The 18222-nt window shown below is 35.6% G+C and overlaps 3 protein-coding genes across 4 annotated transcripts in view; 2 read left to right on the forward strand and 1 right to left on the reverse strand.

Annotated features, from left to right (window-relative positions):
• Positions 1-5449, forward strand: part of LOC125271348 (complement C3-like) — a 79509-nt gene extending 74060 nt beyond the window's left edge. Inside the window, exons 37-41 of the mRNA XM_048195410.1 lie at positions 904-993; positions 2911-2991; positions 3764-3847; positions 4007-4142; positions 4833-5449. Of these exons, the coding sequence (XP_048051367.1) occupies positions 904-993; positions 2911-2991; positions 3764-3847; positions 4007-4142; positions 4833-4977 (536 nt within the window). The 3' untranslated portion in view covers positions 4978-5449. The remainder of the gene's footprint in view (positions 1-903; positions 994-2910; positions 2992-3763; positions 3848-4006; positions 4143-4832) is intronic.
• The window catches only part of LOC125271359 (complement C3-like), a 731185-nt gene that overhangs the window by 141510 nt on the left and 571453 nt on the right, over positions 1-18222 (reverse strand). The window lies entirely within an intron of this gene.
• The window catches only part of LOC125271349 (complement C3-like), a 118898-nt gene continuing 108566 nt past the window's right edge, over positions 7891-18222 (forward strand). Inside the window, exons 1-7 of one of the 2 annotated variants that reach the window (XM_048195412.1) lie at positions 7891-8073; positions 8147-8345; positions 8460-8628; positions 8816-8886; positions 9054-9142; positions 9342-9424; positions 14501-14588. In XM_048195412.1, the coding sequence (XP_048051369.1) occupies positions 8003-8073; positions 8147-8345; positions 8460-8628; positions 8816-8886; positions 9054-9142; positions 9342-9424; positions 14501-14588 (770 nt within the window). In that variant the 5' untranslated portion in view covers positions 7891-8002. The remainder of the gene's footprint in view (positions 8074-8146; positions 8346-8459; positions 8629-8815; positions 8887-9053; positions 9143-9341; positions 9425-14500; positions 14589-18222) is intronic. The other variant, XM_048195411.1, reaches the window with a different exon arrangement.

Consider the following 18222-nt stretch of genomic DNA (forward strand, 5'->3'; position numbering starts at 1 on the left):
GCTTATTCCAACCAAAATTTGATGTCTGACATTGGAGCTTGACGTCAAACAAATGTTGGATTTAGAGTTCAACCTGGTTTTCATTTTCATCCAAAATTTGACGTCTGATTGATGTCAATTTCAGTTCTTTATTTGTAGTCTAACGTCTTCTTGACGTTACATTGACGTGTGCTTGCTGTGTGAAAAAGAAATGCACTCAACAAGCTTGTGCGTCTGTGTCGCTCTGCGCTCAATCCACTCTGCATATTTCGCTTATCGACTAGCAAACAGCAGCTACACGTGAATATTACATTGTTTTAATATTCTGTTCATTATATTGATTTACTTCATAGACATTCTCTGATGTCTCCATTATGCTCTCTGCTTGCTCTGCTGTCAGTGTTTCTGGACACAAACACTGTACAGATGCTGGTATCGCTCCCAAACCAATACATAAAATAAGCAATTCCATTGCCAAATGATGATATTGTTTTGATGATTCTTACAAAAGGAGTTTACACAGACTTTTCACAAACTATATATAAAATAATAGTACTGAACAATGTTGGTGACATCTTCAACTGCATGCTGTCATATGAGCAACCAGTCAGAAATTATCAAATGATTTAAGTCTCATGAGTCTCAAGTACAACATAAAACATTTGTGGGCTGTGTCTTTGAATCACTAAAAAGAATAAGTTCCCAATTCAGTGTCCATTTAATGAAGTGACCATTCAACGATTTACTCATCTGCCACAATAATCAACAGATTATTAAATTCATTCAAATTATGTTTACTTGTGGGCTTTTCTCATCAGATATTGTTATATTGAGATTAATTAATTTGCATATCATGAAATTATTTACATATTTAATTGATTGACCTTCCTGCATTAAACCCATGTTTGTGTTTTTCTTTTCCAGATGCACGTTGTACAAAGTTCTATGGCCCTGATAGGAAAGATGGCGCTATATACAGACTGTGTAGGGGAGACCTGTGCCAGTGTGCAGAAGGTATTATCAGAAACAACACATCACAAACACTGAAATGCAATAGTTAAAATAGATATTATCATGTACTGTATACTGAATTGCAGAAATATTTTATTTGGTTCCCTGCTGTCTACTTGTAACGTTAGTCAAAGTGTCAGATAAAACAACCAGGCTTTTGATGTGTTGAACAGACTGTTGAGGTTGCACATCTAGATAGCAGCTAGGATATTGATTTCTCTGGTCTTTAGGATTAGTACATTTGGTCTTTAGGATTAGTACATTTGGTCCCTCTCTTAAATAGTGTTAAAATAACACTGAAGCGGAGTTAAAGTTAATGAGATAATTAAGCTATTAATTAAGTGTTGATTGAGCAATAATGATGAACACCTGCTGTTAACAAGCAGAATCACTGAAGAAAAGAGAAACAAGAACTACAACTGACTTCAGTCACAGCCTTAGCTGAAATCAACTGAAAATAAAAATCATTAAATCTCTGTAGATCTGATTAAACAACTCTAGAGACAGCATTACCAGCTTCACATATTACTAACCAGATTGACTTTATTTTCAAACATCTACAGAATTAAGAATTAACAGAGGTTTATTGGTCAAGAAAAGAAAATAAAAGAAAAGAAAAAGGAAAATGACAGCACCATGAAGAAGATCAGCGTTTGCTTAAGTTGGCCTCTTGACCCTTGACTTCTTATGGTAGATTTTTCTCTGCAACAATGCGTATGATGTTGTTGTAAAGCAGTGACATCAGTGCCTTACAGTGAGCAGATGTTAGTTGATTTTTATGATGATATAGTCATTGTGAGATTCCTGGATTGCATCTAAAGCAACTGCTCATATATTTTGCCATTTATACTTTTGGTTTTGCATTACTAGCCCTGTGAAACTACAACATGAAGAGAAAAAAAAAGCATTGCAGCAAACAGACATATTGAATCATTTTAAAAACATGTAGTGCATAAACATTTTTGAACTACTGCATCACCATCACATAGTTGCTCATTTTTAGCATTGAAGAGTTATGATGGCATTAATTTAATGTTTTTTTTTTTTTTTTTTTGAGTTTGTAATAGTCGAATCTCAGTCAAGAAACCTAAGAAAAAGTATTCATTTGAAATAGCTTTCTGTAAATTTCAAGCTGATCTGCTCCTTCAGTCTTTTGATTCAGCAATGTACAAGTGTTTCTTATGAAACACTACTGCAGTTGCTCAAACACAAAATATTTAAAAGATGTAAAAGGGTCAGGAGCCCAACTAAAACAAACCCTGACCACCATTATGGTGGCATAATTTTTTGACCAATAAAACACCAACATCTAAACCTCTGTTAATTCTCAATAAGAACATATTTATACGTGTGACAGAAATAAAGTCAATCTAGTTAGTAATAAGTGAATTAGATCTATTAATCAGATCTTGAGAGATTTAATGTCTTTCATCTTCAGTTGATTTCATCTAAGGCTGTGGCTAAAGTCAGCTGTAGTTCTTGTGTTTCTCTTTTCTTCAGTTATTCTGCTTGTTAACAGCAGGTGTTCATCACTAATGTTCAATCATCACTTAATTAATTGCTTAATTATCTCATTAACTTTAACTCTGCTTCAGTGTTACTTTAACACTATTTATAGAGGGACCAAATGTACTCTGAGCAGAGTTGATTTAACTCTGGGGATTTTACTGTGCAGTATCTATACTACTTTCTTTTTATTACTGCTTTGCTTTGGGAAAGTTAGAGTACATCTGCATACATCAAACTCTCATTCCAAAAGTGCATTGAAGAACCAGTTCCATAATAATGGCTTCTTTACATAGAAAAAGTTGAAGATTCTATTTTTATTTTTATTTTATTGTTTATGACAATTTTATGGATATTTGTGTGTGATTACAAGTGTGTACATGTGTGCATGAACATACACTTCTCTGAACACAGAAAACTGCACTTACCAGAAGAAAAACAATGTAAATGAAGACGAGCGTTTGGTTAAATCCTGTGAAACTGGCATGGATTATGGTAAACCTATTTAGTTCTCTGTTAATTCATGTTCATGACTGTTATACATCAAGAAGATTCATTATTTACACACTCTCATGTTGTTCTAAACCTGAAGGATCCTGTTGTTTTTCTGTGGAATTATTTTTTATTTTATTTTTTTAAATGATAAATCGTGTGAGCACAACAAGTGAGCACAACGTTGCCAATAAATACAGTTCGCCAAATCAGATATGACGTTATGTGTTGCTCTTTTCATAATGACCATGTCTGTTAAGCTCCATAATTGTCAAATACACAATAAGAGTAGGTTTTGTATTCCACTGTATTCCAAGTCTCCTGAAATTAAACAATAGCTTTGTGTGAGGATCAGACCCAAATTTAAGTTATTCACTGAATATGTTCCCCTCAAGTGAGCTGTTATCTCAAGAATTACTGCAATTGAATCAGTGAGTCTGTGAGTGATGAATGGAGCATTTTTTTTTATGTAGTTTTCTTTCTTTCTTTTTTTTTTTTACTTTTTTATTTAAATTTCATATATTTGTGGGAAAATATTTGTTGGTGTTTTGCTGAAGAAAGTAAGTCATACAGGTCTGGAACAACATGAGGGAGTAAATGATTGTGTGTGTGCGTGTGTGTGTGTGTGTGTGTGTGTGTGTGTGTGTGTGTGTGTGTGTGTGTGTGTGTGTGTGTGTGAACTTCCTTTTACCCTTGTGTAAATGCAAGTTTAAAAAGTTTGACCTGAGCCTTTAATGTTAAATGTTGATAACATTATAACATGTATATTTGACAGTTTATAAAGTCACAGTGATGGGGATGGATCTGGCACATGACTCTGACATCTATAACATGACAGTGGTGAAGGTGGTGAAAGAAGGTACAGTTCAATATTCTCTCCATGTTTCTCCACTGATCATGAAATGCATTTGAAATGTGTCTGATTCCAGTTAAATGATGTTTGTCCGCTCAAATACATGTTCAGCATGAGGCTACATTGCATGTGAAAGTGTTTCTTAAACACTGTTCTGTCTTGTAGGCACTGATGCGAATGTTGAGGGGAAAGTCAGATCATTTTTGGCTCGTCCCAGTTGCAGAGAACATTTAGGATTAGAAAAAGGCAAGTCGTACCTCATCATGGGCAAATCCGTTGTCCTGTCAAAGCTAGGAGGAAGGTGAGTGTCCACTGTGTGTCTGTAAATACAGAATTTGCCTGAGCTTTATATGTTTAAATTATGTAGAATGTTGTTCATGCTTCTTTTCTTTCATAATGCATTTTTAATAATCCAGAAAAGAAACTTGAATAAATAAAAAAATACAAATGATACTAATATGACTCAAATACAAATCTTCTACAAAGAACATATTATCTGAAGTAATTTCGATAATTTCTATGGGGTTTAATTCACCGAGATATTTGTGGTTTGTGTGGGAGAGCTCTAGGCCGAACTGGAACACTTCTCACTGGATCTTGCAGCACTGGTCACATGATCAAGATGGTCAGAGAGTAAACACATTGACTCTAAGCTCACGTTAAGATTGGTATTTGATTTAAGATTGATGTTTTGGTCTGAGCTGATAAATATTCTGTATACTAAATATTCTAACAAAAAAGCTATTTTGTTTTAAAATATTAATATATGAAATACATACAAAAAAAAAAAGAGCCATTTTGTCTAAATGTGTATTAAATGTTTGTCAAAAATATATGAAACCAACATAAATACAAAGATTTTCAAAATGCTTCTCTTTTTTATTACTTTGGACATCCTTATTTGTCATTGATGCACATGCTTCGTAGATGCATACAGTGCAGCTAAGTCAGTCATTTTGTCTGTTTTGTCTTCACTTCTCTGTTGTTTTAGTGCACGGTACATTTTGGGAGAGGATACCTGGGTTGAATACTGGCCGACAAGAGAGGAAAGCCAAACTGAAGAATACAGGGATCGGTACATCGGCATCAGAGAAGTCGAGAATACGTTCCGCGACAATCAAGGATGTACCACATAATTACATAACACCTATTTGTTGATTATAGAAAATTAAACATTATCTCTTGAATACTCTCAATAACTCTTAAAAATATTGTTTTAGCCAAAATACTTTGTTGCAAAAAAAAAAAAAAGTTGACTAAATGAAACTGAAAAATGGTAATTTTGGACTCTTTACTAATTAATCATGGTGTGATATACAGTGTCTGGCAATAATATTGTGATTTCTTTCTCTTTATTCGTTCTCAATTACAAATCCAACATTATAATTTGTTTTCTATAATATTTTGAATCTGTAAAAATCATAAGAGACTTTGCAGGAGAATTTCTGAATAAACCTGCCATAATTCAGGTTGTGAATCTGAAATCTGAATTTGTATAAATAGAGGCTAAACATTATTCCAAATGAATAAACCGGAAACTAATCTCTGGAATGATACCACTGAGTTGTCTGCAATGAGGCCAAAAGTAAAAAAAAAAAAAAAAAAAAAGTTTATTCTATTGATTCTTTGTTATTAAAATATTATATTCACCAGTAATACTTTAGTGCCACAGATCGTGTTCTGATTTTTTTTTTTTTTTTTTTTTTTAAATACATTACGGAAAAAAAATATTTTAACACACACAGACATCAAGAAACAGCATATGAATCTAATGCATGTTGGGACCCACCATAATATACAACTCATGACTCCCAGCATGCATTGTTGCATGAAGCACAGTGAATAAACAAAAAACCACTGCGTGTACTGTCATGTAGATATTTTTTTTTATATTATTATTTTTTTTTGTCCATCCATTGCAAGTCTAGCCAATCAGAACTTTCTTCTGAAGAGAGACTTTGTGATAAAGCTTTTAAACTTTTTTCATAAATGTTGATCAACTACCATTACAATCATCTTACAAATAATTGCTAATTCAATGTATTTTTTTTTTTACAATTTAATTTTGTTGCAATAGCTTCATATCACAGCATCATATTCACATCATAGCACAAGGAAGCATGATTTTAAATGGTAAATTGAATTTAAAAATAAACAGTAATAAAATAAGAACAAACAAAGAAATTATTAACAATAGCACAAATTAATACAATAGAACAAATGAAATAGACTGCTTTATTTTTTCAGGTAGGTCTAATCCCAGCTAACAGAATTTTATTATAAGAACGTTCTCTAAATATTCAGTGTTGGTTCTGGGAACATTAAAAACGTCCAGTTTTCTTGATGTTACAGGAACGTTTTTATAAGGTATAAAGTTCCTCAAACATTCTTTCAACTTAATTTTGATCTAAAATTCAACATTGTAGGAATGTTGATTTGTAAAATTCCAAGAACATAAACATTTCCAGTTTCCTTAATGTTAGTAGAATGTTATTTAAAGGTTAGTATGATGTTCCTGATACATTCTTTCAATCATTCAAACACCTGCTGTGAACAAACACTGAAAGAAAGAGAAATAAGAACACAAGAACTTTCTTCAGCCACAGCCTTAGATGAACTGAAGATAAAAGAGCATCAAGAGTGTCATATCTTTGTCCAAATTGCTTCCACTGCTGCAGCAGTATCATCTCCTCTGCTTCTGCAGGAGCTCAGTTCTCCACCCAACTTGCCTACTGCATAGTCAAAAAGCAACTTGGAAAAACAAGTTATTTTCACTGCCGCAATAGTGTCATCTCCTCCACTCCTGCAGGAGCTCTGTTCTCCATCCAACTTGTCTTCACTACCTCAGCAGTATTACCTCCTCCACTCCCACAGGAGAACTGTTTCTCCATGTAACCTCACCTTCACTGCCGCAGCAGTGCTATCTCTCCTGCTCCCACAGGAGATCGTCAAATACAGAGCCTGAAGCCCTCTCCTCAGACAGCACACCAAATACGCATACCATTTACTCTATCTGACTTATTTGTATATCTATACTTTTACTCAAGTAGCCTATGGTTTTCGAGTACTTTATACACCACTGATTTTTGACATGCGTATCTGAAAAAAAAAAAAAAAAGGTAAACTTATGTGTTTGTGAGTAGGTAGGTACAATTATATTCACTGTAAAAAAAAAAGTTGAGCTTACTTAAATAGGCAACCTATCATATTCAACTTAACTCAAGTTAACTTAACTAATTCATTCTGTTTATTTGCAGTTTGGACCGCCTAGTCCTTTACATTTTTATGGAGATTTTTCAAGTTTTTTTCTAAATGGTTACAAATAAACATTCTCAAATAGTTTAGAAAAAGTCATCTTCAGTTTGACTTTGTAAGGTTTTTGAATTGATATGTGGTTGGAGATTGTAATGTTCTGGATGTTTCAAGTTTTAAGGTGTCTGGGTTCTTTACACCACCAGTGCATCGATGGTTTTGTAAATAACTAATAAAACAGATCTTACTGAAACCTAAAAATGTTCTCAGGTGACATTAGAACTGCTGCTCACTAAAAAAAAAAAAAAAGAAAAAAAAAAATCATGACCCTTAAAAGATCAACAGAGCAGCTGCCAATTTACCAAAGGTTGCACTAACTGTTTTTTGCTGGTCATTTACAGGAAATCTGCACTCAATTTACCTGACAACAACAAAAGTGTTCTTTACAGTTTCCACAGTCATGATAGACATCTAAATGTGGTTTCAAGCCTGCTGATCATGAAATGGTCACCATTTGCTGGAGTAACAATGGTAAGCTTACAGGAGGAGTCACTAAACAAAGTATAGTCGACAAATCTGAACTATTAGTTTTTGATTCTGAATGTTTATGTTAAATGAGTTCAGTTCCTTGGAGAAATCAAAGTCTCCATGTAAAAAAATAAATAAATAAATAAATAAAAATTTAAAACCGTTATTTTAACATAGCTATTACTTTACTCTTAAATTCTACATGGGTGAACTTAAGTAAAGAGTGCGATTACTTGTGTGATTTCCAGTAAAACAAAATGCAAACAAAAAAAGCAAACAAACAGAAATAGCAGTTTGGACTCTGAGGGTCACGGAGGCGGGTATAAATCTGAGCTGCTGCAGGTTCACAGACGCTCACAGGAAGAGACACACACAGACAGGATGGACGTGAAGCTGCTGTGGCTGACTGTTGTTCTTCTCTCCTCACCCCTCCTCACACTGTGTGACCCGCTGTGAGTATTAAACACACTGTTAGCTCATAGAGTTTCTAATAGATCTGTTTTTGATCTGATTTGATCTCCTCAGGTTTGTTCTGTCAGCTCCTAATTTGCTGAGAGTGGGTTCCTCGGAGAGCGTGTTTGTGGAGGCTCAGGATTATTCTGAAGGAGGAAACCTGGACGTAAGGATTGTAGTAAAGAACCACCCAAAGAAAGACAAGGAAATACTGTCCAAATCAGTGAGACTGACGGCAGAAAACAATTACCAGATCCTTACAGATATAAAGGTGAGGCCACCTTATCTAATGTACTGTGTGTGTGATTCATCATCTACAATCGTACATTTTAGTTTGTAAATTGAATCAAATTTGCAAAGGACTAATTCATTTTCTGTTCTTTAGATTCCTGATGATCAGAACTACTTCTCTGATGATCCTCTGGAGAAGCAGTATGTGTATCTACAAGCTCAATTTCCATCCACCACTCTGGAGAAAGTGGTCATGGTCTCATTCCAGTCTGGATATATATTTGTACAGACAGACAAGCCCATCTACACGCCTGCTAGCAAAGGTAAGATTCAGTGCTAAAACATGGCAAATATTGAGTGAATTAATGCACAATGTGAACTTTAAATGTTACATCAGCAGGACATCATTCTTCTTATTATTAAACTGATTGCAGATTTTATCAGGATTGGAATCTGCAGAAAACCAAAGAACCAAAACTCATATTTCAGTTTGTGCTTTGACTTTTGCAGTTCAATACAGGATTTTCTCTCTGACGCCCAACCTGAAACCAATCAATCATTCTGTCACGTTGGAAATCATGGTACACACTTATATAACAGCACCATATTATTACACAATCACACATACAAACACACACACACACACACACACACACACACACACACAAACATTTCAGCTGTAATGAGCATCATTGCACTGATGATCTTAGCAGACACAGTGTAAATACTGATTTCTGTATTTCTTAAGAATCCACAAGGCATCACACTTTCATCAGAGAAGATAACTACAGAAAAAGGGATGAGGTCTCTAAAATATGCCATTCCTGAGGTTGCCAGGTATGTAAACTGCTCACAGAACAAAAGCTGTTCAACCTGAGTGTACCAACCAAACTTCATTTTTAGTGCCTATAGTGTCTAATTCAGGACAATGCTTAATAAATTATAAGAAAAAAATATCAACCTGTTTATAGTGTTATCGTCTGTTTTAATGTCATAAAAATTAGATATGTTCATGTTTATGTTCTGTATTTTTCAGTTCTGGGATCTGGAAGGTGGTCACTTGGTACACAAATACTCCTCAGAAGAAGTTTACTGCTGACTTTGAGGTCAAAGAATATGGTAAGACCTGTGTCAAGAAATTGTATATATATATATACACTGTATAAACAATGGAGTGTCTTTTAAAAATTTTTTTTTTTTTTTTTTTTGTGAGGAACTACTTCCTTCTGCCACGGTTTCAAATCTTGTCGACAGTTTATCAGTTGAGCCCAAGCCATCACTTTAGAACTAGTAATGAAAGAACATTGAGCCGCTTTATTGAAACTCACTGTAATATGTAGAGTATTATAAAAGAGAGATTGCCTGAGCGAGAGAATTACCTGCATCTAGCTTATATTCTTCAGGTCAATCTTATATTCATAATCACAAAATCAGTTTGAATGTCCACTGAGGACATTTGACTTTGACCTTTAACATCAGGCTGTCAGCACTAGTCAATGTATTTGTCATTTGCATCTCGTAAGATGTTGTTTAAAGTAAAAACAACTTCCTTGTTTCAGTCCATTTCAATATAAAAGTCTTTGTGACTGACTGACTCGCTCATAAAGACAGTGTTTGCCGCCATCTCATGGTGTATTAAAGGTGGGGTATGTATTTTTTTAAACTACACTGTTAGTTAGTCGGGCCAACACCAACAACAAACGTGTAACCAATCAGCATTAGGGGGCGTATGACGGTCGAAGAGAGAGAACGAGCAAGAGGGAAATTTGTAGGAAAAAAAGAAAAGCGCAGAAAGAGAGATGATGAGACAATACAAAAGAGCTCAAAAGAATATCAATGGAATGAAGGTTTATGACTGGGCAAGCACTTTAGGACCAGCGTTAATATTAGAAAAGCTTTCCAGCACTGGAGAGAGCTAAATGGGAAGGCCTGAAAACAGACGCAGACGTTGCTTTCATTCCGCTTCAAATGTGAGTAACACTGGGTTTGAGTGTCATGATTGTCTGGAGCTGCTGTGCTGTTGGCGACTAACAACGAACACTTTGTATTTACTCTTGTTATACATTCATTTTTTTGTACTTCCTTGTCCTTGTTCATCATCTGAGCTATATTTTTCGTGAAGCATTTTGTTGCATGTCAGCTGTGATAGACACTCACTGTCATATTGTGTTTGTAACAGTGGTCAGATAGTGAGAGTTTTGCAGTTTAACTACTGCACACTGACAATGGCTAGAGAATGAGGCGCTTAGTGCATAGTGCATCCGTCTCACATGCCAGCAGCGGACGGGCCAGTGTTCGAGACCGAATCAGAGCAGGGTGGTTAGGATTGGAGAGTGCGTTTTGGAGGAGGAGCAATGAAGAGAGGGATGTGTTTGTTTAGGTTGATTTCAAATATCAACAATGTCCAACAGTGTTGTTGAAGATTTACATACCCCACCTTTATTGTAACTTTCACTGATGTCGAATCACTAACGGACTCTTACTCAATACCAGTGAGGCTACTCACTGTCGAGCCATGGGTGGAGTATAACCTCCAGCTCCCCCTCTCTCGACCTACTGTGGGCATGATGGGTGGAGCTGCATCCTCCAACCACACCATAATCCTACCCATAACCCTAACTCTCCACCTATTAAACAGGTTAAGCTCCACCCTTGAGCTACAGAGAGGTGGAGCTGTGGAGCTGGAGGTCATTTGGCTCTGCAGCGAGCACCACTTGAAAAATATGGCATGTTATATAGAAATGTATTTATTGAACAATATTTAAATTAACAACAATAGCTATTATAACAGTATAAGAAGTAAAATAGGAAATAAACTCAAGCAAACAGTTCAGTCAAATGTACAAAAGCAGCACTTTAGTTAGTACAGGATTTAATTTCAATGTAAATATAAAGTTATGAATCTCAATATAGCCATTAAGCCAAATCTATTATCAATCAATCAATCAATCAATCAATCAAACTTTATTTATAAAGCACTTTAAAACAACTGGGGCCGTATTCACAAAACATTTTATCTTACCACTAAGAGTTCTCCTAAATAGCAGTAAAAGTTTTTAGTTAAGAGTTTTCTCTTAAAACCTATTCACAAAGCTGCTGAGACCAACTTTTACTAAGGAATAGAGAGAAGTCTTAAGCTAAGAGTAAGGGCGGGGTTGACCTCGTAGCTATGGACTATAGACCCCTTAATCGCCTACGTCACTGTGATGTCACCGCCCTAGCTGGAGGCAAAACATAAATAAGAACTCATAGCAGGCGCGCTAAAAGTTTGAGGTTTTGACTTTAAAATGTCGTCTTGTTGTGTTTTTGGCTGCCAGAATAGAAGGAACAGAACTTTTGGTTCAAAACTAAAGTTTTACCAGATCCCGGCAGACATTCCTTCACAGAAATCAAAAGATAATTGTGGTTGAATGCGTAGAGACTGGACGGAGACGATCATAAATAATACTTGTGTTTGCAGTGCACACTTCATATCAGGTAAAATAATCAATGCATATGTAATGGTGTGTTGGTTTTATCTAGTACAAATCAGCAAGTTTTTTGTTTTATAGGTGAAAAGTCGCCAACTTTCAGCGCACTAGCTAGCTTAAATGTTAAACAAACATACAGCGATAGATGAGTGTGCCATCCTTTGAATGGTCTCTTAAAATAATCCACATTGCTAGCCATAATCATAGTTAGCCCAGCGTTAGGTTACATTAGACAATAAGCCTTGACAAAATTCCCTGAACCACCTGAAAGTAATTCATATGTTGTCTAGGAAATATCCAAAACTTAAGTTAATTTACAAAAATAGCTGTCATGGTCCCGCAGAGTCAATGACTGTACATATTCGGACAGTTCTGAACCTTCTTCTTCAGCTAAGCCCCGCCCACCAGGAAACGTTGCAATGTTTACAAACTTTTAAGGGGTCTATACCAAAGTCCCTTTTAGACAAGTCATTTCACTCGGCGGCCATCTTTGAAACGCTTCTCGGGCATCCTGGGCATCATGCAGCTCCTATCTCTTTGAATGGGGAAACATCAAATTCTTCAAAACTGTTCGCCAACCTCACGATTAAATTTCATATTTGAAATCACCAATGAAATCTAACAACAACCGGCTCATAAATGTAGTTTCTAAACGCTCGAATCATGACAAAAAAACTGTATTTTTCAGGCTGGATCAAGCTAATGCGCATGCGCAAACCTAAATGCGCGTCTCTTCGGAGGCGCGCGTCTGACTGTTTCTATAGAAACCGGTGATTCTAACCGCTGAAGTGACGCGATGACTTTACTAGTCGGCGATTGGCTCTTATTTAGAAGGCGGGACTTATTCCGCCATATTGCGCGTTACACTTTCTCGCATTTAAAACAATACGAGTGACACGTCTTGTGTTATTCTATAGTCTTTGACTATACACACAGTGATTGGCTGATGGGGGAGGAGTCAGCGATTTAATCATAGAAATATTGTAGAATGAGGTGTCATGTTTCCACATTAAAATAGGTTTTAAAATACAAATATTGCCCTATTCATATAAATATTTTGTAATAAAAATGTTGCCATAGTCAAAATAAAATGTTGTTGCCATAAAGGTTTTAAAATGTAGGTTAAGTGTCACTAAACTAATATATACAGTTAATTGTCCGCCTCTTGGGTGTCTTCATCTCAAGAGAATGCAGAATTCAAGCGACAAATTATGTTTTATAAACAAAGTTTGGGAGAAACACATTCAAACGGTCTTTCTAATCAGCACGAGAGGAGGTATATATACACAGACGAGAGTCGACTCTCCTATAGTTACTTCGACAGTTTTCTGTATCCCTCCGCCACCCCCCGCTCCTCACTCTCAGCTGGGGATATGGGGAGAACTCTGGGTTTGGGATAAATTCCAAGCTCGTATATTTACTCTATTCAATCATTTGTAAATGTGAACTCATAAAAACCCACTGCCACAGGTAATCAGACGATATTTATTTATTTATTAAAGTTTTTTTTTGGCGTCTCATCGTAGATTCAAATCTATAAATCAAAATGTATTGCATTTATGAAGAAAAAGTTCAGCACCCAAGACTCTATCGATATTGCGTCGATGGTGTTCAGTGTCTTTGTGTGGATTAGGATTGTTTGTGATTTGATCTTAGTGACTTAGGAGTCCTCTTGACTACTCCTAACGTTTCACAGATTTAGGAGCTAGTTTTAGCGCTAAAATGCTTTGTGAAATACTCTTAGAGCAAAAATTTAGGAGTCCTAAAATTAGGACTGACACGCCCATTATTTTTAAGAGTTTCTCCTAAATCGGCAAGTTAGGAGCTACTTTTAGCCTTAAGATGTTTTGTGAATACGGCCCCTGAAGTTGACCAAAGTGCTGTACAGAAAAATATATAAACATAAAATACTCAACTCATACAAGACATAAAAACAAGAAAAACTAATTAAGAAACAAATGTCTAAAATCTATTAGCTCTGGAACAAGTAATATTTTCATAACACCAACAATTGCCTGTTTGGTATACCCAAAACTAATTATACATCATGTTTAAATACTATCTACATAAGAGCCAGCGGCAGGAAGCTGTTCTCTGCGGGTACATGAATGCTAAACGGTCTCTGACGGCCTGGAACTTGAATCTTCAAAAGCATTTATACACATTTTCAAATAGGCGCAGTTTACATATAAATCGCATATCTGTGGTCTAAGCAACTATATTCTCGCCTAAAAACTCTTAAAACTACATTCCATTTCAAAATAACAGAAGTATTGATGAAAATATGGTGGGTTTGCTCATCCGTCATGACACTCGCTGTGAGAATGCTGACAGCGGAGTGATTCAAATGGTGAAATGGTTACTGTGGTGATACTGGAAGAATATTGCATGGCTGGAAAGACCTCTCAGCCAATCAGATGCAAGAACCATAAGTTGAGGGGCAGTTGTGGCCTCATGGTTAGCAAGTTCAACTGGTAACCCAAAGGTTGCTGGTCTGATTCCAGCACTGGCAAGAAATGACTGAGGTGCCCTTGAGCAAGGCGTCTAACCCCCCAGCATAATGGCTGCCAACTGCTCTCTCTCTCTCTCTCTCTCTCTCTCTCTCTGTGTACGTTTACTACTCACTTCTCTGCTCCTAATGTGTGTACTAACCTGGATGGGTTTAATGCAGAGGACAAATTCCAGGTGTGGGTTTATATCTGTCTTTTGTCTGATTTGGTTTTAGTGCTTCCAACATTTGAAGTCAGGCTAAATCCCAGTAGGTCGTTCTTCTATGTGGATGATCGGAGTCTGACAGTCGACATTGAAGCCAAGTAAGACAACATATGTTCTGCTTCACTGTATTGAAAATAAATCTTTAATGTGTGAACACACTGATTTAAAATAGATTTGTAGGCTATGTAAACTACAAAATAATGTACTATGAACAATCAAAACTTTTCCTAAAATGTGACTCATGTGGTAACATTTAAATAACTGGTTTTATTCATTGCAATGACTGAATCAATCTGACATCATTGGGTTACACCAAAAACTAGACTATAGATATAGAAAGACGGTTCACTCCTTTTACTTATGAATGGGAGAAACTGCAAAACGGAAAAGGTCACACCTTCTCATGAGGAACTACTTCCTTCCGGCATGGTTTCAAATCTCAAGTTGACAGTTTAACAGTTGAGCCCAAGCTTTCGTTATTAATTCTAAAACGTCACTTTAGAACTAGTAATGAAGGAATATTGAGTCGCTTCATTGAAACTCATTGTAATATGTAGAGTATTATGAGAGAGAGATTGTCTGAGTGAGTTTATTACCTGCATCTAGCTTATATTCTTCATATTCATAATCACAAAATCAGTTTGAATGTCCACTGAGGAAAGTGATCTTTGACTTTGTCCTTTAACATCAGGCTGTCATCACTCCCATGACAGCGCTAGTCAATGCATTTGTCAGTTGCATCTCGTAAGATGTTATTGTTTCAGTCCATTTCCATATAAAAGTCTTTGAGACTGACTGACTCACTCATAAAGACAGTCTTTGCCACCAACTAATAGCATATTAATGTAACTTTCACTGAAGTTGAAATCACCTTTTTAAAGGTGCCCTAGAATTAAAAATTGAACTTATCTTGCAGGGTCCCCGCGGATCCTTAAAAAGTCTTAAATGCAAATTTTGTTTTTTAAGGCCTAAAAAAAGTCTTAAATTGTATGGAATGTCTTGAATTTTCGCAAGGGCGGTATTAAATTCCGTATGGGACGAGCGAGTGAAATGTCTCCGTCCGGTTTCGTGTATTTTTTAGACTAAATTTTATAACTGACAGAATATATCCGGAATTCAGTTTTTTTTTTGGTCTAAAATCATGACACATGTGAATCATGCAGATCAGTAAGATGTTTTATATGTTTTATGTATGTTATGTTTTATGTTTTCTAATACGTCAACGACGGAATGGTCCAGCGACGCGGGGTGCCATCTGTAGGACAAACGTCAGCAAAGATGTAGGAATGTCTGATCAGAGCTGTACACGGATACACATTTTTAAACAAATCTGCTGTGGCAAAGCTACTGGAAATCCATATATCCTTTGCTGAAACAAGCTTGTCACGGAGAGCGCAGCTCATGGTTGCTTAGTAACGGCAGATGCTACCGCAGCGCCCGAGCTCTTTGGAAAGGAGAAAGTGGCGCCGACGCGTTTTCCATGCGTTTTTAGACGCGACATATGAACGGTCCCTGAAAGAGTTCAAATGGGTCAACACACCAAATGCGAGTAGAATCAGCGCTGAAACGTGTGACTCGTTCGGTAATTTTTTTTATGAATGGTGGTGAGAATTTAATACATAATTTAATATATAATTTGCGGCTGTGCTGTGTAATTATAAAAATAATAGTCTGACGCGCTGCATGCTTGCTGTAACAGTGGTGTGTTTTCATTTTCGATTCACTGTAAATGCTACTTTGTTTGTGATGTTTAAATTTGGGTTTGGGAATGCAACATTCGTCATTAGAATTGTTTATAATACTGTTGTTGTTTACAAAGAGAAGTTTCAGTGTCACATGATTCTTCAGAAATGTTGATTTGCTGCTCAAGAAACATTCACTATTTATATTATCAGTGTTAAAATGCAGTTTTTGCTGCTTCATTTTTGTGGAAATCCAGTTTAAACATTTGTGGTAGGATTTAAAAAATAGAAAAATTAATACTTTAATTCGTCATACTTTAAAGTGATAAAGTGAGTGAAGAGTGAAGACATTAAAAATGTTATAGAATATTTCTATTTAATAAATGCTTTAATAAATAATATATTTGATAAATACATGTAATAATTTCAAATAAATGCTGTTCATTGAACTTTTCATTTTTCAAAGAAAACTAACAAATATCACCATTTCCACAAAAATATGAAGCAGCACAACTGTTTTCAACATTGATAATAATTAGAAATGTTTCTTGAGCATCAAATCAAATTGTAATGATTTCTGAAGGATCATGTGACACTGAAGACTGGAGTAATGATGCTGAAAATGATCACAGGAATAAATGACAGTTTATAAATTTTTTTTTATAAAATATAGAAAACTTTTTTTTATTTGTAAGAATATTTCACAAAGTTGCTGTTTGTACTGTATTTTTGATAAAATAAATGCGGCCCTGGTGAGCAGAAGGGACTTTTTGATTTTAACATTTTTGATTTTAAAATCAGTAATTGTTTACAAACTTTTCGCAGGTACTTTAATAATAACAATTCTATTAATACATTTAATATATTATATTAATTATTATCATGATTATTAAATGCTGCTTTTAATTTTACAGAACAATAATATGCATTATTACAATATATGACATATCTTTTAATGTGATAAATATATATTATTTTAAAAAAAGGTGCCGGGGCGTGGCTTTGGTGCAGGGTTGGCTGATCACATGCTTGATATATTTTGTGTGTGTGTGTGTGTGTGTGTGTGTGTGTGTGTGTGTGTGTGTGTGTGTGTGTGTGTGTGTGTTTGTGTGCGTGTGTGTTTCCATCGCAGGTTTGGTCTTAAATTTCATGTAAGGTGGTATTAAAAAAGGTCTTAAAAAGTCTTAAATTTAACTTGTTCATATCTGCAGATACCCTGATCTTGGCATAGTTAAATAACAAGAGTTCAGTACATGGAAATGACATACAGTGAGTCTCAAACACCGTTGTTTCCTCCTTCTTATATAAATCGCATTTGTTTAAAGGACCTCCAACGAACAGGCGAATCTCAACATAACACCGACTGTTACGTAACAGTTGGGGTGTACGCACCCAATATTTGCATATGCCAGCCCATGTTCAAGCATTAGACAAGGGCAAAACGTCTGAATGTGCACAGCTGAATCATCAGACTAGGTAAGCAAGCAAGGACAACAGCGAAAAATGGCAGATGGAGCAATAATAACTGACATGATCCATGATTACATGATATTTTTAGTGATATTTGTGAATTGTCTTTCTAAATGTTTCGTTAGCATGTTGCTAATGTACTGTTAAATGTGGTTAAAGTTACCATCGTTTGTTACTGTATTAACGGAGACAAGAGCCATCGTTATTTTCATTATTAAACACTTGCAGTCTGTATAATTCATAAACACATCTTCATTCTTTATAAATCTCTCCAACAGTGTGTAATGTTAGCTTTAGCCACGGAGCACTATCAAACTCATTCAGAATCAAATAAAAACATCCAAATAAACACTGTACTTAAGCGATTAGACATGCTGCATGACGAACACTTTGTAAAGATCCATTTTGAGGGTTATATTAGCTGTGTGAACTTTGTTTATGCTGTTCAAGGCAAGCGTGAGCTCCGTGGGCGGGGAGCACAAGATTTAAAGGGGCCGCAGCCTAAATCGGCTCATATTTAATGATGCCCCAAAATAGGCAGTTAAAAAAATTAATAAAAAAAAATCTATGGGGTATTTTG

Source organism: Megalobrama amblycephala, linkage group LG7 (assembly GCF_018812025.1).
Source record: "Megalobrama amblycephala isolate DHTTF-2021 linkage group LG7, ASM1881202v1, whole genome shotgun sequence".
Taxonomy (NCBI): Eukaryota; Metazoa; Chordata; class Actinopteri; order Cypriniformes; family Xenocyprididae; genus Megalobrama; species Megalobrama amblycephala.